Below are 17116 nucleotides of genomic sequence, written 5' to 3'. Positions count from 1 at the left end.
TTTTTTTTTCTTTTAGAATGTTCAAGTCAAATTCATGCTGAATGAGATATCAATGAATTTCCAACTAGAACCTTTCTTAGAACTGTAGAACGTAGAACCCCTTTTTCTGTCTACCCACTAAATTAACTTCCTTACTCCAAGTGCATCTTAAAAAGAATGTGCCCCGAATAAAAATTGTTATCTTCCCTTAAAATCTCTTCCTCTTCCTGTATCCTTTCTTTCAATTAGTGGCACTTTAGGCCAATTGGGTCACTGGGTATGGGGCCCAACCACCTGGTTTTTTTTTTTTTTTAAATAAACTCAACAGATGAATGAAGCACAAGTGAGCTTAAGAGCCACTGGCCTAGATCATTGTCTTGGCTTCCTAGCTGGTGCTCCAGTTCTTTACTTTCCCAGTTTATCTTCCTAAATAAATTTATCTTCCTAAAACACCCATTAGAGCATAATAGTCCTTTCCCCAAATCACTGCAATGACTCCCTACTTTCTACAGACATATTAACAGCTGAATATCCTGACTTGACCTTCAGGGATTTCCATTAGCTGTTATCTTTAGTTCTCTTGGCCTTATCCACACCTTTTCCTTCAATAGGCCTCATGCTCTCACAGTCAAGCCACATCACACCCTTCTAAGCCTTTTTATTTTTGTTTCCTTTGTCTACAAAGGCCCTCACTTCATCCTTTAGAGCTCTGGGTATCTACTGAAGTTTCACTCGTCAAGCACCATTTCAGTTGGTAAATAATGATGAAGAAACATCTTAAAGTTGCCTCTGTATTCGCTACCAGTTAGTGAGGCCAGTTGTGCCCCTCTTTTGCTAGTATTCCATAGGCTCTTGCACATCCTAACTGCTTATGGGCTCTTGTCCTCCCTTCACTGTTGCATGTCTTCCTGGGCTTTCCATGTAATACGTTTATGTATAAACTCCACAATCTTATTGCTAAGTGACTGCAATTTTCCAAATCCCTTGCTGTACTAAGAGGAATTTCTGTTGAGCCCATTTTATTATTTCATAGGGATTTTAATGACTAGATGTGATGATCAGATACTCAAAGATCTTTCTGTGTCTAGACTAGATATCAAATTCTAGTGCTCCTTGAATTTTACCAATTCTGTTTGGTTGAAATTGTATTTTATTTTCTTGTTTTTTGCTCACTGCCATGGTGGTCTCCTTTCCTTTGGTTGTTCCAGTAAATTACGTGCAGAGGGAAAGATGAAAGGAGATGAGAGAAGGTAAAGAATGGTTGGAGGCAATCCTGCTCGCGGGTAGGGCAAGTTGAAACTCGACTTTCTCACTTCCTATGTTATAAGTAACTGTACACTTGACTATTTGCCTCTGTGCAACAAAGGCAAGGTTTGTTGGAAATATGAATATCATCTCCAGAAGTTAGATTTGTAGGTTTTGCTGTATTTCATCAGTTGCATTGCTTCTCAATCACATCACGTCTTTATGAGCCAGTGCACTGTTGCCCACACCTGAATCCAACAGTATAAAACCAACCATGACCTCTGTGCCTAATTCAGGGCTTGTAAGCTATTGGTACAGAGAAGGCAATGGCACCCCACTCCAGTGCTCTTGTCTGGAGAATCCCATGGACGGAGGAGCCTGGTAGGCTGCAGTCCATGGGGTCGTGAAGAGTCGGACACGACTGAGCGATTTCACTTTAACGCATTGGAGGAGGAAATGGCAACCCACTCCAGTGTTCTTGCCTGGAGAATCCCTGGGATGGTGGAGCCTGGTGGGCTGCCGTCTATGGGGTTTCACAGAGTCAGACATGACTGAAGTGACTTAGCAGCAGCAGCAGCAGCAGTAGAAACTATTGGTATGTTTGATTAATTCTCCAAGGTCATCTTTTACAAAGACATTACTTCCACAACTGATATCCAAACACAGAGTGTCCCTGATTTGAGAATAGCCAGACAACTCAGTCTTCCAAAGATTCAAATGACTCTGGTATTATCCTGTCTCCCTTGATTTATTCATGTAATACTGCAACTCACTTTCCTTCTGGTAGTGTAGATAATTAGGATTTGGAAATATATATATTCAAGGCTTACTTTTAGAGTACCTCATTTTAAGATATTACGTGAAGATTTCCTTTATGCAATGTTATTGTTAGGGCACATTTTGTGCAGAGAGGAAAACAGAGAGAAGATAAATTGGGTGACTTTCATTGAATTGATGGTAGATTATGGGTGAGAAATGAGAAAGGTGGCTTGCCTATAGGAAAGATAAAAGCAGTAGAATGAAGGGTGGAAGGCTGCCAAGGACAAGCATCTATCTCACAATTTGGATGAAGGCTGGCTGTGCCTTTAGTGCCATCTGAATTGTTCATCTGGGTGATGCTTTGATAGGGAAATGAATACTTGTGGTGATTCAAGTTATCAGATTGCTAATGAGAGACACAAGTCTTTTTCTAGAAGCAGACACATCCTCCTGAGAGGGTGTAATGTATGGAGTTAAAGATTACACCACATAAATTAGCACTTGATTACAGGTTGCTTGTATTGTTCACTCCCTGTTTTATTCTCTAATCCAATCAACAAACATACTTTGAAATCTAAGTGCTATCTGTTGGTACAATGGTGAGCCATATCAAAATTAGTCCCTATCCTCACAACGCTTTAGTCCAGTGGGAGTTATTTGTATACAGATAATTATGAGTTGACATAAGTGCAATTAGTGGGAAAAATAGCCACTGATCTCTCTCTCTCTTTTTAAATAGGGTTATCCAAAATGTTCACTTGGTTTTTTTTTCTTCTGCAAGTATGTCTAGACTGGTGCTGGTCTGATGTTTGTTACCAGTCTGCGATGATAGAAGGAAAGAAATTGAGTGTAAGCCTTTATAACAATTTGCCAGGGTAATATGGCTGTTGAATCTAATACTAAATAATTGTGCATTATTTTACATGTCTTGTTTATTTTATGTTTTTTAGCCATTTATTTTTGTTGTGCTTTTATTGTGTGAGTATTTGGGGGGAAATCTGGCCTTTCTTTATGGATAGTTTGAGAAATACTGTTTTAGAGGATATGATGTGGGGGACCTGGGGGAGAAAATAGAATTCTTTCAATGTATCTTGCTAGAACATTGAGTAGGAAGTGATCTTTCCTTGTTAATTTCAGGGGGAGGAAGGGATGACTATAATGGAGGTGTTTTTGGACAGGGGAAATGAGAGTTTCAAAGTTGGCTACTTCAAGCTGACAACTGCCTGTGCCTTTCTAAACGCACAGTAGGACATTGGACCCCTGCCCAGTCCTGGTTCCTCATTCCCTTGATACTCTGCTGCGTCCTGTCTCCATTTGGAGAAGAACATCAATCCTGCACCACCAGAGCACTTGTGTACCCAGGGTAGGTGACCGGGCTCCTGGCACTGAGGACCGGAGGGAGCTCAAGCCCACCTCCCTTGCCTGCAAGGCCAGGCTCCAGCCGAGTGAGCTCTGTGTTTACATGCCATCTGCTGAGGTGTCAGTGATCACAACACGTGACTTTGAATATTTGAATTTTTTATTTAGAACATTAAAAATGGAAGAACAAAAGAAGGGGAAGAGTAGAGAACAGAACAAGAAGGCCTGGGAGGGGAAGGGAGCAGAAGGGAACAGTTGTTACTGGCAAGCAAAACAGCATGACTCAGTCTCATTCAAAATTGTTTTCCCTTTAAACAAAGTGGGCCCCTCTCTGTTTCAGCTACATCCCAAGATCTGGTAAGCTGCAGAGTTCACTTGTTTGAGCTTAGGTTACTCCTGGATTCCTCTTTGGGGTTCAATTTTTTGAATAATGCTTATGCCTTAGTAAAATTTTAGACAAATTAGATACAGTCTAGTAATCCCCATCATTATTTCCTGGCAGACTAATCATATGAATGGGGCAGATGGGGAAGGAAAGAGAGAAGAGAGAGCAAGAGAAAGGAGGGGGATGAGAAAGCAGGGGAGAGGACTGTGTGTGTGTGAGAGAGAGAGGGAAAGAGAAGAGGGCAGAGGAGGGGAGGGAGGGAGAGGGAGAATGAATAAGAAATGAATGTGTCAGGGGGCACTGATAGAGATGCTGTCCTTGTTTTTTTTCAGCCTTTTTCTTTCTGATTACTTCACCCTCATAAATTTATAGTTTATACATCATTCATATACATGTATGTCTTTGCAAATGTTCTTTTGTGACCTTCGTGAGGCTGTCCTTCTGTCTCACTGAGATGCTTGAATGGGTAAAATGAGAAGAGCAAGGTGCTCTTGGTAAAGAGTCTGACCAATGTGGATTGGAAATCTAGCTTGGTAATGGATTTGCTGGGAGACTCTGGACAAATCATGTGTCTTTTCAGAGGCCATTTCCCAGTCTCTGAAAAGCTTGGGGACGTGAGTAGGTAAGAAGGCTGTTCTCACTGGAGAGATTAAAGAGAAAGTCTACATAAAACAGGTAGCACAGCAGGGTGGCATCTCAGATAGTTTCCTTTCCCCTTTCTCCCCTGGCACAATGGCTAACTTGATCTCCGGCTCCCACGGCCCCTTACCACTTGCAACTGACACTGCATTACTTGCTCCTGTACGGCCCCCAACTGTCCCCAACCCTGAGATCAGTCTCAGCCTAGGCAAGGAAACTGTCGCGTCTTCTAAGGTTGAGTTAACTGGTGCAGGACTCAATGAGTCCTACTATGGCTCAGTCTCACAGGGGCACCTCAGATGCTTGGAGATTTTTGTTTTATTTTGGGGGCTGGGTGTTGAATATCTGTTGTTGGACCATCTCAACCCAGATCCAGTTTGTGTGGTGTGTGTGTGTGTGTGTGTGTGAACTGTTAGACAGCTTTGATGGATCCTTCAGAGCTGTAGCTCTGTTTAGATTGTAGCTAAGGGCACTCAACACCTCTTTTGGCTTTTGCCCACTTGGACTGACTTGAAGTCTGCCTGGTGACTTGATATTCCAAGGCTAATGATGTACTGGTTGTGCTCCCCCACTTACACTATCAGGGTCTACCCAGCTGCTGTGCCTAAACTCCTGGCTTTCCCTGGTCCAAACAGACCCTTTAGGAGGGAAGAAATGAGGAGCTGGAAGTCACCTTGGCATGTTTTTCAAATTTTAGTCTCTAATATACCACCTTTGGGGGCTTCCCTGGTGGCTCAGTTGGTAAAGAATCTGCCTGCAATGCAGAAGACCTGGGTTCAATCCCTGGGTCAGGAAGATCCTCTGGAGAAGGAAATGGGAACTCACCCAAGTAATCTTGCTTGTGAAATCCCATGGACAAAGAAGCCTGGTGGGCTACAGTCCAGGGGGTCGCAAAGAATCAGACATGACTTAGCGACTAAACCACCATATCACCTTTACAGTTTTTTCCCATATAAGTGGATCATCTGAACTATTATTTACCTCATATGTTTTCCTTATGTTGAATAAGTTTTTTAACCCAAATACCTAATTTAGCCTCACACAATTGACAGGAGAGTGAATCTTTTTCTAATACACACTTAATATAGATGCAAAACCAATCAGTCTAAGACGTTTGCTATATACTACCTAAAATCGTCGCATGTACAAATATACTTTGGAGAACCTTGATGTGGTCTATTTGTTCATTTTATAGATGAACCAGGTTCAAAGAGGTTTCATTGTCACAGGCTAGTCAGATCAGTTCTTGGGACTCAAACCTTCCTCCGAGCTCCTGGTCTAGTGCTTTCCGCCCCCCCCCCCATTATGCCTAGGTTAGCCTAGGGTTCTGCATACTATTATTGATATATATGAAACAAATCACAATACTCAACATGCCTGGGAATGCAGTGGAAAGGATCCTGATCCAGGACCTTGCCATGAAAGAAAGAGACGTTGCTTGACTGACAAATTGTATACATGCTGGTTACCTCTGGTACTAAAGTAGAGAAACATTTCCACCATAAGAAGAGTTCTGGAAGAGGAAATAACAATCAGATGAACTTACTTGCAAAGCAGAAATAGAGACATAGATATAGAGAACAAACATGTGGACACCAAGAGGGGAAGGGAGGGCAGGATGAATTGGAAGATTGAGATTGACATATATACACTACTATGTATAAAATTGGGCTTCCCTGGTGGCTCAGATGGTAAAGAATCTGCCTGCAGTGCAGGAGACCCAGGTTCGACCCCTGGGTCGGGAAGATCCCCTGGAGAAGGAAATGGCAAACCACTCCAGTATCTTTGTCTGGAAAATCCCATGGACAGAGAAGCCTGGCGGGCTGCAGTCCATGGAATCGCAAAGCATCAGGCATGACTGAGTGACTAACACTTTCAATTCTACTTTCATGTATAAAATAGGGGCTCCCCTGGTGGATCAGATGGTAAAGAATCTGCCTGTAATGCGGGAAACCCAGGTTCAATCCTTAGGTCATGAAGATCCCCTGGAGAAGGGAGCCAGTATTCTTGCCTGGAGAATTCCATGGACAGAGGAGCCTGGCAGATAACAGTCCATGGGGTTGCAACGAGTCAGACGTGACTGTGTGACTAACACTTTCACATTCATGTATAAAATAGACCACTAAGGAGAACCTACTGTATACCACAGGGAACTCTATGCTCTGTGGTGACCTAAATTGGAAGGAAATTAAAAAAAGAGGAGATACATGTTTATGTATAATTGATTCACTTTGCTGTATAGCAGAAACTAACACAACATTGTAGAGCAACCATACTCCATTAAAATTTTTTTAAAAAAGAAATGATACCACCAACTGATACAGAATTTGTAAGAGACTTACTCGTTTGTTATTGGCATGTCCACTTCTGCCCTGACCAGATCACGTCTCTGGCCAATGCTCCGAAATCTTTTGTTTCTTCCAAGGATTTCAACAAGTTAGTTTTTGCATCCTGTTGTTCATTCTGAAATGTACACCTTGACCTGTGACCTTGACCTTGACTTGAAGCAATCACAGAATATCCAAGTCTTCTCATTTTAGGATTGCTACCAGGAAAGGTCCATGTAAAAGCACATGGAAGTCTTTTGCCAGATAGATAGGACCCGGTAGCAAAGGGGATGTTTGGAGCTCTGGAGCAGGTGGTTCCAGAAAGCTTAGGCAGGCAGTGTGAGTGTTTTTGACTTTGCATTTGTAGAAGAAGGCAGTGCTTCTGAATAGTTGTTGCTCCAAGATTCAGACAAGAACTTGTTCCCTTGTGTGTGTCCTCAACTTTTGTTCAGCTGGCTCATCTTGAAAGGAAACACCTTCTTAGCTCCACTTACCCGTTTTTGATTATCTAAATGATGTCTAAATTGCTATGGTTTGCTGTGTGTTTATATGTATATGTGTCTTTGGGGTATTTTTATCTGCTTAAAAAATCTGGTAACCACAGAAGAGATAATGCATCTCATATTTTATCAGAGATGAGTAACAATTCCTATCTGTATTGACCATATGAAATTTGATATAGAGAACAGGAGCTTATGGAAACACATGGCTCGGTGTAAATGGAAAGAAGGTCACTAGAGGAAGAGAAGGAGTGGCTGCTGAAAGTATAGCAAACAAATTCACGTTTTCATCATCCAGACTGACATGACACTATATATTCCATTCTTTCTGAGGAAATGGACTTTGCGTATTCCTATAGTAGGCATCCTTCCATGGTTGCACAATTTTGAGATCTGTGGTAGGCACCCAGCTGACCATTCTTCTCCCCAGCCTTGTCCTAATGATTCTCTCTTGCTGTTCTGTCACTCCATACTCTTTCCCTTCCATCAGGTCTGGTTCTCCAAATGGAAACCAAAGTGCTGAAGGATTGTCAGTAGGATTAGGGAGGCCCAGTTAGAAATCCAGGATGGGCAAGGTCTTTAGAGATCATCTGGTCACCTTCTGCCAACTGAGACAGTCATTGATGTGCTTGGTTCAGGCTCAGATCTTTTAACACAGAAACTGCCTCCAGGCCTTGAGTTGGCCAACAGTCTCCAGCTTCAGGTGCCTTCAGGATTTTCCTCAGTTCTCAAGCAAGAGGTGTGTGCTTCCCAGACATCTGCCAGCCAATGGCTGAGCAAGGTTGGGGTACGATGGCTTGCCATTTAGGGGCAGCATGGGGGAGCTCCCTGTTGTGCTATCCCATGGTCTGAAGATTTTTTTTATGAAACTTCCTTCCTTCACTGGTATCAGACCTGTGTTGTGTTCTTCTCTTTTATTTTTCACATGTATTATTCCCAATAAATTGTCTTGTACCTCCACTTATATGTTGGTATCTGCTTCCAAAGGACCCAACCAATACATCAGTGAACTCCCCACTCCCATCTGAGTTTTATAGCAAGGAAACCAAGGTCGTCAAAGGTGAAGTGACCTACTTAAGGTCCCATAGCTAGCTAGTAGCCAAGTGCTCTTCCCCAAACTTCAGTCATCCATGTAGCACCACAACTGCATACACCCTAAACAGATTTTGCTGTATGTGTTTATAGCAACATGCTATTGTTTACTTGATACATTTGATAGATAAAAATTTATTTCCTTTGTTGTTAAATCTCTAACCCTGTACGAAGTAACACCATCCATAAAATTTGGATTTTGATGTGCTAGTTTTATGGTTTTCTAACGCATAGTAAATAAACACATTTACCATTATAATAAAAAAAGTTTGCGTGTGCAATATCTAAAGTCATCTCATGTACCATCAGTGATGAGTGAACCCTAGGCAGAAGAGAGGAGAAAGGGGGAGGGAAGAAGAAAGAAAGAGAGGAAGGAAGGAAGGAGAGAAATCAAAATACTTATGGGTGGGGAAGCAATGGTAAAATCCATCAGTAAGTGCCTCAGGTACCTTCCTGTAACTTGCATGTTTCCTGCCAAGCCCTGGTCTAACCCTCAGTGAGTCAACAAACATCCTTTACTTATCAGTTACCTAAAAACAAATTGGATGTACTCAGATGTAAATTAAGAATCAACATTTCTCCTCCCAAAAGAATCAATCCGTTTATCCCTACAATGGACTGAAGTGCTCCACTTTGAGCAATTTATTGGAGAAGATGCATACAACATTTCAAAGCAGTAGCTCTAATCGTCATCTTACAAAGTGTTTGAGTGCACATACTTCTTAAGAAGAAGGTTTAAGTAACATTTTCTTACCCATTAAAAAAAGTCATTATTAAAACAAAATAAGATATTTTTCTTTAAGAAATCTAAGAATATAATTACAATAATTTCTCACCTTTGTTTCTGTTCTTTTGGTTTAAGAGCTCTGTAATGATTCTCTTGTGCTAATGAAATAAATTTGGGGCTAGAACTCATATTATGTAATAATTTAATAGATTCTTAGTATCAGTGATAATTTAGCATTCCCCTTTCATTTCAGGGAGATAGTATTATTCAGAAGCACTGCCAAACAGATATTACCGATTTAGAACCCATTTTATAATTCCTAAACCAATTGTCCTTTCAGAGAAAGAAGAGCTATAAACCAACCTTAATGAAATACTAATTTCTAGAACGTCACAAAGTTTAAAGGCATGGGGACTTTGAAGTTAAAGATTCAAGTTGGATTTTACTATACTTAGAAAGTTGGCTATACCCTTTGACAAGATCACCGAGTGTTCCTTGTTCAAGCCTACTTTTTCACATCTGGTTTGAAAAGATTTGGTAGTGGACTGTTTCTAGAAAGACAAATCCAGTACAAATGTACACATATGCTTGGATTAATTGGGGGAAAGAGTCTGATTCTTGTATCCTGTGTTCCTTGTTTTACATTTCAAACCTGATTAAAATGGTTGACATTTCAAATCCAAGTTAAATCTAAGAATAATCAGTGAAGAATCATATCAAATTATTATTTTTGTAAATGAGGAGAGAATATAAGCTTCACAGCTAAAACAGAGACAGCATAATTGAGAACAGGCTATTGCATTCAGGTTTTTGTATTTATGGACTCATTTCTCCAAGTGTCTAAAAAACACATTAGGCTTCTCTCATATTTCTTTTTGAGATAATTACAGGGGACACAAACTAAACAGGATATAATGCCCTGGAAAACTTGAACTCTGTTGTTCTTACCAGGTTAGCAAGCATGTAGTGGTAACCTCTTGAATGTTTCCCCAGGATCACAACCTGCAGAAATAAAAGATAATAAATATCGTTTACTCAAGGACATTTTTCAATTGCACAGTCATTAGGATGGCTACAGCAAATTACTTTTAAATAATCGACAAAGTGTTAGGTCTTTTATCCACAGTAAATCATAGTGACTTGGGCCAGATTGCTTTTTGTTGCATTTTCCTTTCAGGCAGAGGATAACAGGACGAACTGCTAATATGAAAGTTAAAAATGTCAACAACAGGGGCAAAAGAAGCTCTCTAAACTTCCAGGTCAGTAGCATCAGTGTCACTTAAAATAGATGGCAAAAGCGATGAAGCTGATGAGCCCTCACCCGTGAACTGGATTTCTGTACTTAGCTGCTGAGCCAGAAAATGGGCTGAACTTTGCATACAAATTAGAAAATAGAATGTATGGTACATTTTCCTTTCTTTATCTGGAATGCTTAGGGAATAGAACACACAAGGAATGGGGTTAATGGGATTTTCAGGTTAATCGAGGTTGCTTTGGCTTATTGAAAACTTTTCTAGCAGAAGTGATTTGAGGGGAAAAAAAAAACTTTCCTAAAATGCACGCCTGCCTTTTCCCACCTTAATATGAAAGACTTGTGAACATCTGTACCTCTTTTGGTGCTGACTGTGACACCCTAGGCTGTGGGGGAGGGGACTTTTCCCCTAGGGGACATCTGGTGATGCCTGGAGACATTTTGGTTGTCCTATCTGGGAGGGGTGACAGTGCACAGGGCAGCCCTACAGCAAAGAATTATCCAGCCAGTAGCGATTCCCTGGTGGCTCAGATGGTAAAGCGTCTGCCTGCAATGAGGGAGACCCGGGTTCGATCCCTGGGTCGGGAAGATCCCCTGGAGAAGGAAATGGCAACCCACTCCAGTACTCTTGCCTAGAAAATTCCATGGATGGAGGGGCCTGGTGGGCTACAGTCCATGGGGTCACGAAGAGTCGGACACGATTTCACGAAGTGTCAGTAGTGCTGAGGCTGAGAAGCCATGCCTTAAGGTCATCACTGTTAGCCTAATTTTCATGAGAAACACTGTATCAGCACCAAGTTTTACAGTTCACACAGTGCATTTTTATTATCTGAAAACATATAGGTGGATTGAATACTTTCCAACTAAAGGTATCGGTTGGAAGTTGGAAGTTTTTGACAAAATACCTGACATAAGCTTATTTCCTTACAGTTAAGTACAGGAAAAATCCTGGTTAATTAAGGATTTTATAAAATGTCATTTTATTGAGGACTGACTATGTGCAGAGTAGTATATGGGAATGGGAACAGGGCGGGGGATAAAATAGAGGTTAAAGACACTTCCAGAGGCAGAACCAGGTTTTACAGAAGCTTGAAGCTAATTTCACTTTACGAGCCCTCTTCTAGAAAAATAACACAAAAGTATGAATATCGTATTTGGAACTTGTGCAAATAAAGGGCCGTTAAACTTCATCATACATTCCTCTATGGACACAGCTGTCAAGGGTCTAAGAACAATTGGAGAAAACAACATTGTGTACATCTCAGACCAGAACTACATATAAAGGGCCGCTATGATAATATTAAAACCAGCTACCCTTAACTGAATGCCTAGTATATGTAAGCACTATGCTAGGTGCTGTATTCCCTGGAACAATTTAACAGCTTAAGTACCACTGGTTTCATTCTGAGATGAGGAATCTCAACCAAAGAGAATTTTTGTAATTTACCCAAGGCCATATAGCTAAGAAATACTAAAGCTGGACTTAGAACATAGGTCTGTGTACCTCCAGAACCCACTCTTGGCAGTACATTACATGGTTTCTTAATATGTGCTAAATGTGAAATGTCAATAATGACTTTATGTTCTTGGAGAAGAGGACGAAGAGACATCCACAGTCTGCTGGGAGGGATAGAGGAATGGAAACACGTATGTAAATAGCATGCTTATTTTCAGTCATTTCAAGTCCAGAGAGGGAGAGAGCTGAGTTCAAGTAATTTAAAATATAAGCCACATATCTAACTGATTTCTTATGGAGGGAATGAAAGGTTAATGATTGTCTTGAGGAGGTGATTTCTCACACCGCCATGACATAAAATGAGCTGTTAGGTATCTGCTGGGATGTATTCTTCAGTGTCCGCTGGCAAAAAACATCCTTCTTGGTGACATCTGTTAACTTTTGATGGCAAGTTGGGACCATACATTTGTTGAATTTTTAATTCCCTGACAACCCTCAACACAATAAAATCAGGGGGGTTTGAGTTCTGTTAGAAAAATGAGTCAGATTCCTGAGACATCTGGGAGAGCTTGGAGAGAAATAAAGAAGTGAGCCCAAAGGAAACAGAGTAAGTCTGTCTTGCCAGACACAGGCTTTAGTCTCCTTTGGAGAATCAGGAAGACAAGAGGGAGCCATAGAAAACATAAGTATTGTTAGATGAGCCCCCTCAAAGAGAACCCAGGTGCCCAACCTTGTCATGTACTCAGCTTGATTAGAGGCAAACCACTTTCTCCAGCCTCCATCACCTTATCTATAATCTTGGACCATGAGCCTGGCCTTTCCTATCTCAGCAGCGTTGTCAGGATCAAACTGAATAACATTTGTAAAAGGATTTGGGATGTGCATCATGTAATGATGTGGGGTTAAATAACTGTGGAGAGGGGTCATTTACTAAGATATCGTTTCTGTTTCAGAAAAACTTGAAGCTATTAGAATACCCACTTTAACTCATGCCCAGATGGTCTGTGTCAAATAAACTCACTTATTTGAATTAGCTCTCTCACAGTACTGCCCTTTTGAAATTAAGCTTAAACTGGAAGAGATGGGAAAGTTATCTAAAGATAGGAACCTTTAGGTGTCACAGAGAGTTAAAGGCTGTAATTATTTCTTCATCTTTCCTTTCAGTGCCTTCTTCACTCTTAGTTAACTTACAGTTCCTACCAATCTTGGTTTTCCAGTTCACAGTAAATGAAAAGCTACAGATTGAAGGAGGTGTCTATGGAGAGAGGGGAGTGATGTTAGAATGAGGTACATTGGCAGCAGAGGAAGTGATGGACTGACTTAAAGAGGAAGGAGGAGTCCGGGGAAAAAAAATAGATGACATTGTACTACAGTATAATCATGGATGTTCATCCTGAGTGCCTGAGTCATCAGGGTATGGCTTGTTGTGTTCAGTAATTTCTGCTGAAAAACCTGGGGAAATTAGAATACATTTTAGGGAAGGTTTCCATCAGAAATGCTCAAATTCCCAATACCTAAGATAGTACATTTCAATTATCTCAAGATCTTACTTACGTAGGACGGCAACAATCCTATGGATGTGAGCTAAGTGAGGCCTCACTGCCAAAAGTGTCATGTTTTGCTCTTGGTCTTTCCTTTTTTTGAATTTTTGGTGCAGGGCTTGTGGGAAGAAGGGTGGGATGGAAGGCGTGTGTGTAATACTGTGCACAAATGAACTAGTTAATGACAGTGGTTCTTGTTCAGTTAGTCTTAAATTTTCTTCTTTCCATCTGTTACAAATGAACAAGGCATAAATTGTACCCTCAGTTCTTTAATGACTCTGGTAACCAAGAGAATATTCAACTTTGCTTTTATAGCAATTATAATCGCTCTTCCTGAATTAGTTTCAGAACTTCAAGTATAAAAGCCATTTTACAGTCTACTGTGACATTTCAGGAGGAAATACCCAATTCCCAAATCCATGTTGTGTATTCGCTGTGCCTGTCTAAGATTTGTTGAAGAAGATGGATGGCTTGATGTGATGGCAGATATGATCAATGCAAGAAGGGAACAAGTGTGAAATGTAGATAAAATTCATTGTTTTAAGGAGATTTATTTTTGTGCCCACAAATAGGACCTGAAAGGAAAAAGTGCCACAATCCTCCTTCAGTGAGACTTAGACAATAGTTTTATTCACAGAAGAAAAAGCTCTTATATATGAACTCACTGAACCATGCATGTAGCAGAGCATTAAATTATTTGTTACAGAAGTCAGTGAATCATAGTTGACCCACTGGGGGGAGACGTCCCCTTGTTGACACCTCCATCCACTTCTCTGTGAAATTGGGGGCTGGGTATTATTGAGCAGCTAAAAATAATTCAGAAAATGTTGAGTTGCTTTTCTAGAGGCCCTTTCTTTTCCGATTTAATGCTTAATCTGCATAATTTTAGAAATTTGAAGTTAAATTGCTCCATAAGACTACTTGAGAGAGGCCCACAGACCCTTTGGGAGCAAAAGCATCTGTTTTTCTATGCTCACATTAAAAAAAAAAGTATGTGTGGAAAAGTGTCTATGTTTTTTCCCCTTAGATCCATCTGGTATGCAGATTAAGTTATTTGCAGACCTAAGTATCTCCATGTTTGGGTTTTCTACATCAGTGCCAAAAAAGGATCTATGTATAAAGATTGATCTTACTTTGAGTACAGAACATGCCTTGCTGTTCACCTTAATCTGTTTCTCTTTGATTTAGGTATCCTGAGAATGTTTGGAGAGCTGGGGAGTGAGATGAAGCAGGTTTCTGATGTTAATTCACCAGATTTACCCATTGTATAGATATTTTCTCTTTAAGAAAAAACTATTAGACCACGTGTGTGTGTGTGTGTGTGTGTGTGTTCAAAGAGAAGACATTTTTTTCAATTGCTCTCCCTTTTCTGCTTCCTCAGTTACAAGAAGATACTGCTATCCTGTGGCAACCTATCTAATTTCAGCAGACTGAGATTAGAAAAATAATTCTAAAGGAATTAACTTCTGATATATGTAGCAGAAATCAGCCTCAGAATATGCCAGACTTCCCAGAAGAAACCTTCCATCAGATAAGATAAAAGCCGTTCATTTTCTTGAATGAAAACCCCAAGCTACTAAATTGCTTTAGTCTTAGTAAACATATATCAGAAGTCAATTTCTTTAGAATTATTTTTCTAATAATCTCAATCTGCACACACTGAATGTCAGGAATTCATATTGCAGGCATCTGACTTGAATAAATGTGCTGGATTAGTGAAGCAGAAAAGAGTCAGTCACCCATACCAGAGTCAGTCCAATGGCGATGGGGAGGGTGCAGATGGAAAAAGAAAGGCTGAAGCTTTTCACAAAGAAGGAAAATGGGAGGATAACCGAGAAATTTCATCAGCGTGTATACAGTCTACAGGGAAAGCTTATGCAGAGAGAAAGCAATTGAATAGGGCATCCAATAAAATGCTAGGATGTGAGGATTAGAGGACAAAGATTTCACCCAAGAACATGTCTTTGGGAAGTTTCACTTTCCAGATTTCAATATTACATTCACTGTGACTGAATAGAATATGCAGAAGATTTAAATAGCGGGAGAGGCAAAGAGAACATACAAATAAGAGGCAATAAATGGCCACAACTAAGTTACAGGAGCAACATCATTCTTGCCTGGAGGACTAAAAGACCATTTCAACACATGTTGATCTTGGTGAGAATGCCTCATTGTATTAACCGTAAAACATTATTTCTCAAATTTCATATCCTCAGAAATTTCCTTAATAATTTGTATCTATCCACATACCACACTATCATTTTCTTGATATTTATCTCTATAGCTGCTTGTTTACTTAAATTTAGCAGTGTCCAAAGCAATAATATCCATGAAACTACATACAAGAAAATAAATACAACTGTGTGAAAACAAAATCTATTCATCCAGATGTCATTGCAAATCCTCTGGTGTACCGTCAGGAGTAGTGGCGAATATTGCCTTAATGCAGCTGTGTCTTTAGGGAAGAGAATACAGACCATGCCTTCCTGTCCGGACAAAACAAGTTTTATTTGCCTTATGGTTCAAATCTTAAGAGTATCTCCATCTACTTTCAAAGGGTCATGAGTCTTGTAAGGGAGCAAGATGATGGGCAGTTTGGGAGGTAGCAGATAATGCCCAAGGCTGCGTACAAATGACAAATGTGGAAACTTACAAAGGCTTTCCTAAGGCAATTTACTTGTACTGCCCCACCTAGGAAGCCCAGCAGCTTTGATCGGCTAGAGTTCTTGGTCATAGGGCAAATAATAAATACTTAAAATATCTGGACTTTTCCATCAGCCTAACTTCCGGTAAAATGATGCATTTCCAAACACTGTGTCTTTTCTTAAAGTATCTCATCTAGAAGACCTTTCACACCACCCTATTTCTATTTGCAATACTCTAGGTTTTTTCCCAAGAGGCGAGGTATGGGTGATTTAAACCACTATTCAACCCAGAGTAATACAGCAAGAAAGAATATTAATTTCTTTCCAACATAGCCGTATGTCTGACTTTTGTAGTCTCTGCATTTTGTATCAGCTATCTCCCTAAATCACTGATAACTTATTTTAAACAATATATTTTAAATAGCAGTGTCCTTTATGCATTCTTTTATGAAATTACTGTCAACTTTTATGTTCACACTTACAACTTTTGTTTTAATATTTACAACTTTATGCTATATCAAGTTGTATCTTTATGCATATCAACTTTATGCTATATCAAGTTGTATCTTTTTTCTTTTCTCTGTAGATGTTGTAAAATTGGACCCAAAGCCCTATAATCTTGAATGTCAAGACCTACTTGAAGGACTGTACAAGTGGTGAGTAGAAGGCTTGGCAGTGCCACTGGATTCGTTACTTGGATTAAAGGAAAAGGAAAGGCATCATCTGGCATAAGGCTGAGTAGTCATTCCAACATGTGTTTTTTCCCAGCCACAACCACTTGGATATGGGCGGGATATTGCAAGACTTCCTTCACTGGCCCAGGACCCACACTTTCCCATCTGTAGATATTTATCAGGATCAAGAATTCTAGTATCTCACCTGAAATGATAGAGTTGAAACTTGTAAGAGTCTAAAACTCTTCATAGATGTGATATGAATCACCCTGAAAGCTTACAAGAAGTATTTGTTAAAGATGCTATTCTAGAAAGAGCTGTGAACCTTGGAGTCAGGTGATTTTGGATTCAAATCCTACCATTTACTTATTAGCTCCATTACACTGTGCAAAGCCGAGCCATGGACGGTCGGGTAGAGTTTTAGACACCCAGGTTCATCAGGATGTAGAGGCCTTTAAGCTGGGAGGGGAGAGGAAGAAACACGGGTGTGGAAAATGAGATGTTCTCCTTCGAACTCCTTGATTTTGCCTCTGTGA

The 17116-nt window shown here is 40.3% G+C and overlaps 1 protein-coding gene across 6 annotated transcripts in view; it reads right to left on the bottom strand.

Moving 5' to 3' along the window:
• GRIA3 (glutamate ionotropic receptor AMPA type subunit 3) overlaps nt 1-17116 on the bottom strand; it is a 308559-nt gene that overhangs the window by 110998 nt on the left and 180445 nt on the right. For all 6 annotated transcript variants that reach the window (XM_061409407.1, XM_061409408.1, XM_061409406.1 and 3 more), the window contains one exon: nt 9961-10014. In XM_061409407.1, the coding sequence (XP_061265391.1) occupies nt 9961-10014 (54 nt within the window). The remainder of the gene's footprint in view (nt 1-9960; nt 10015-17116) is intronic.

This window comes from Bos javanicus, chromosome X (assembly GCF_032452875.1).
Source record: "Bos javanicus breed banteng chromosome X, ARS-OSU_banteng_1.0, whole genome shotgun sequence".
Taxonomy (NCBI): domain Eukaryota; kingdom Metazoa; phylum Chordata; class Mammalia; order Artiodactyla; family Bovidae; genus Bos; species Bos javanicus.
This window is presented reverse-complemented; position numbering and strand designations above follow the sequence as displayed.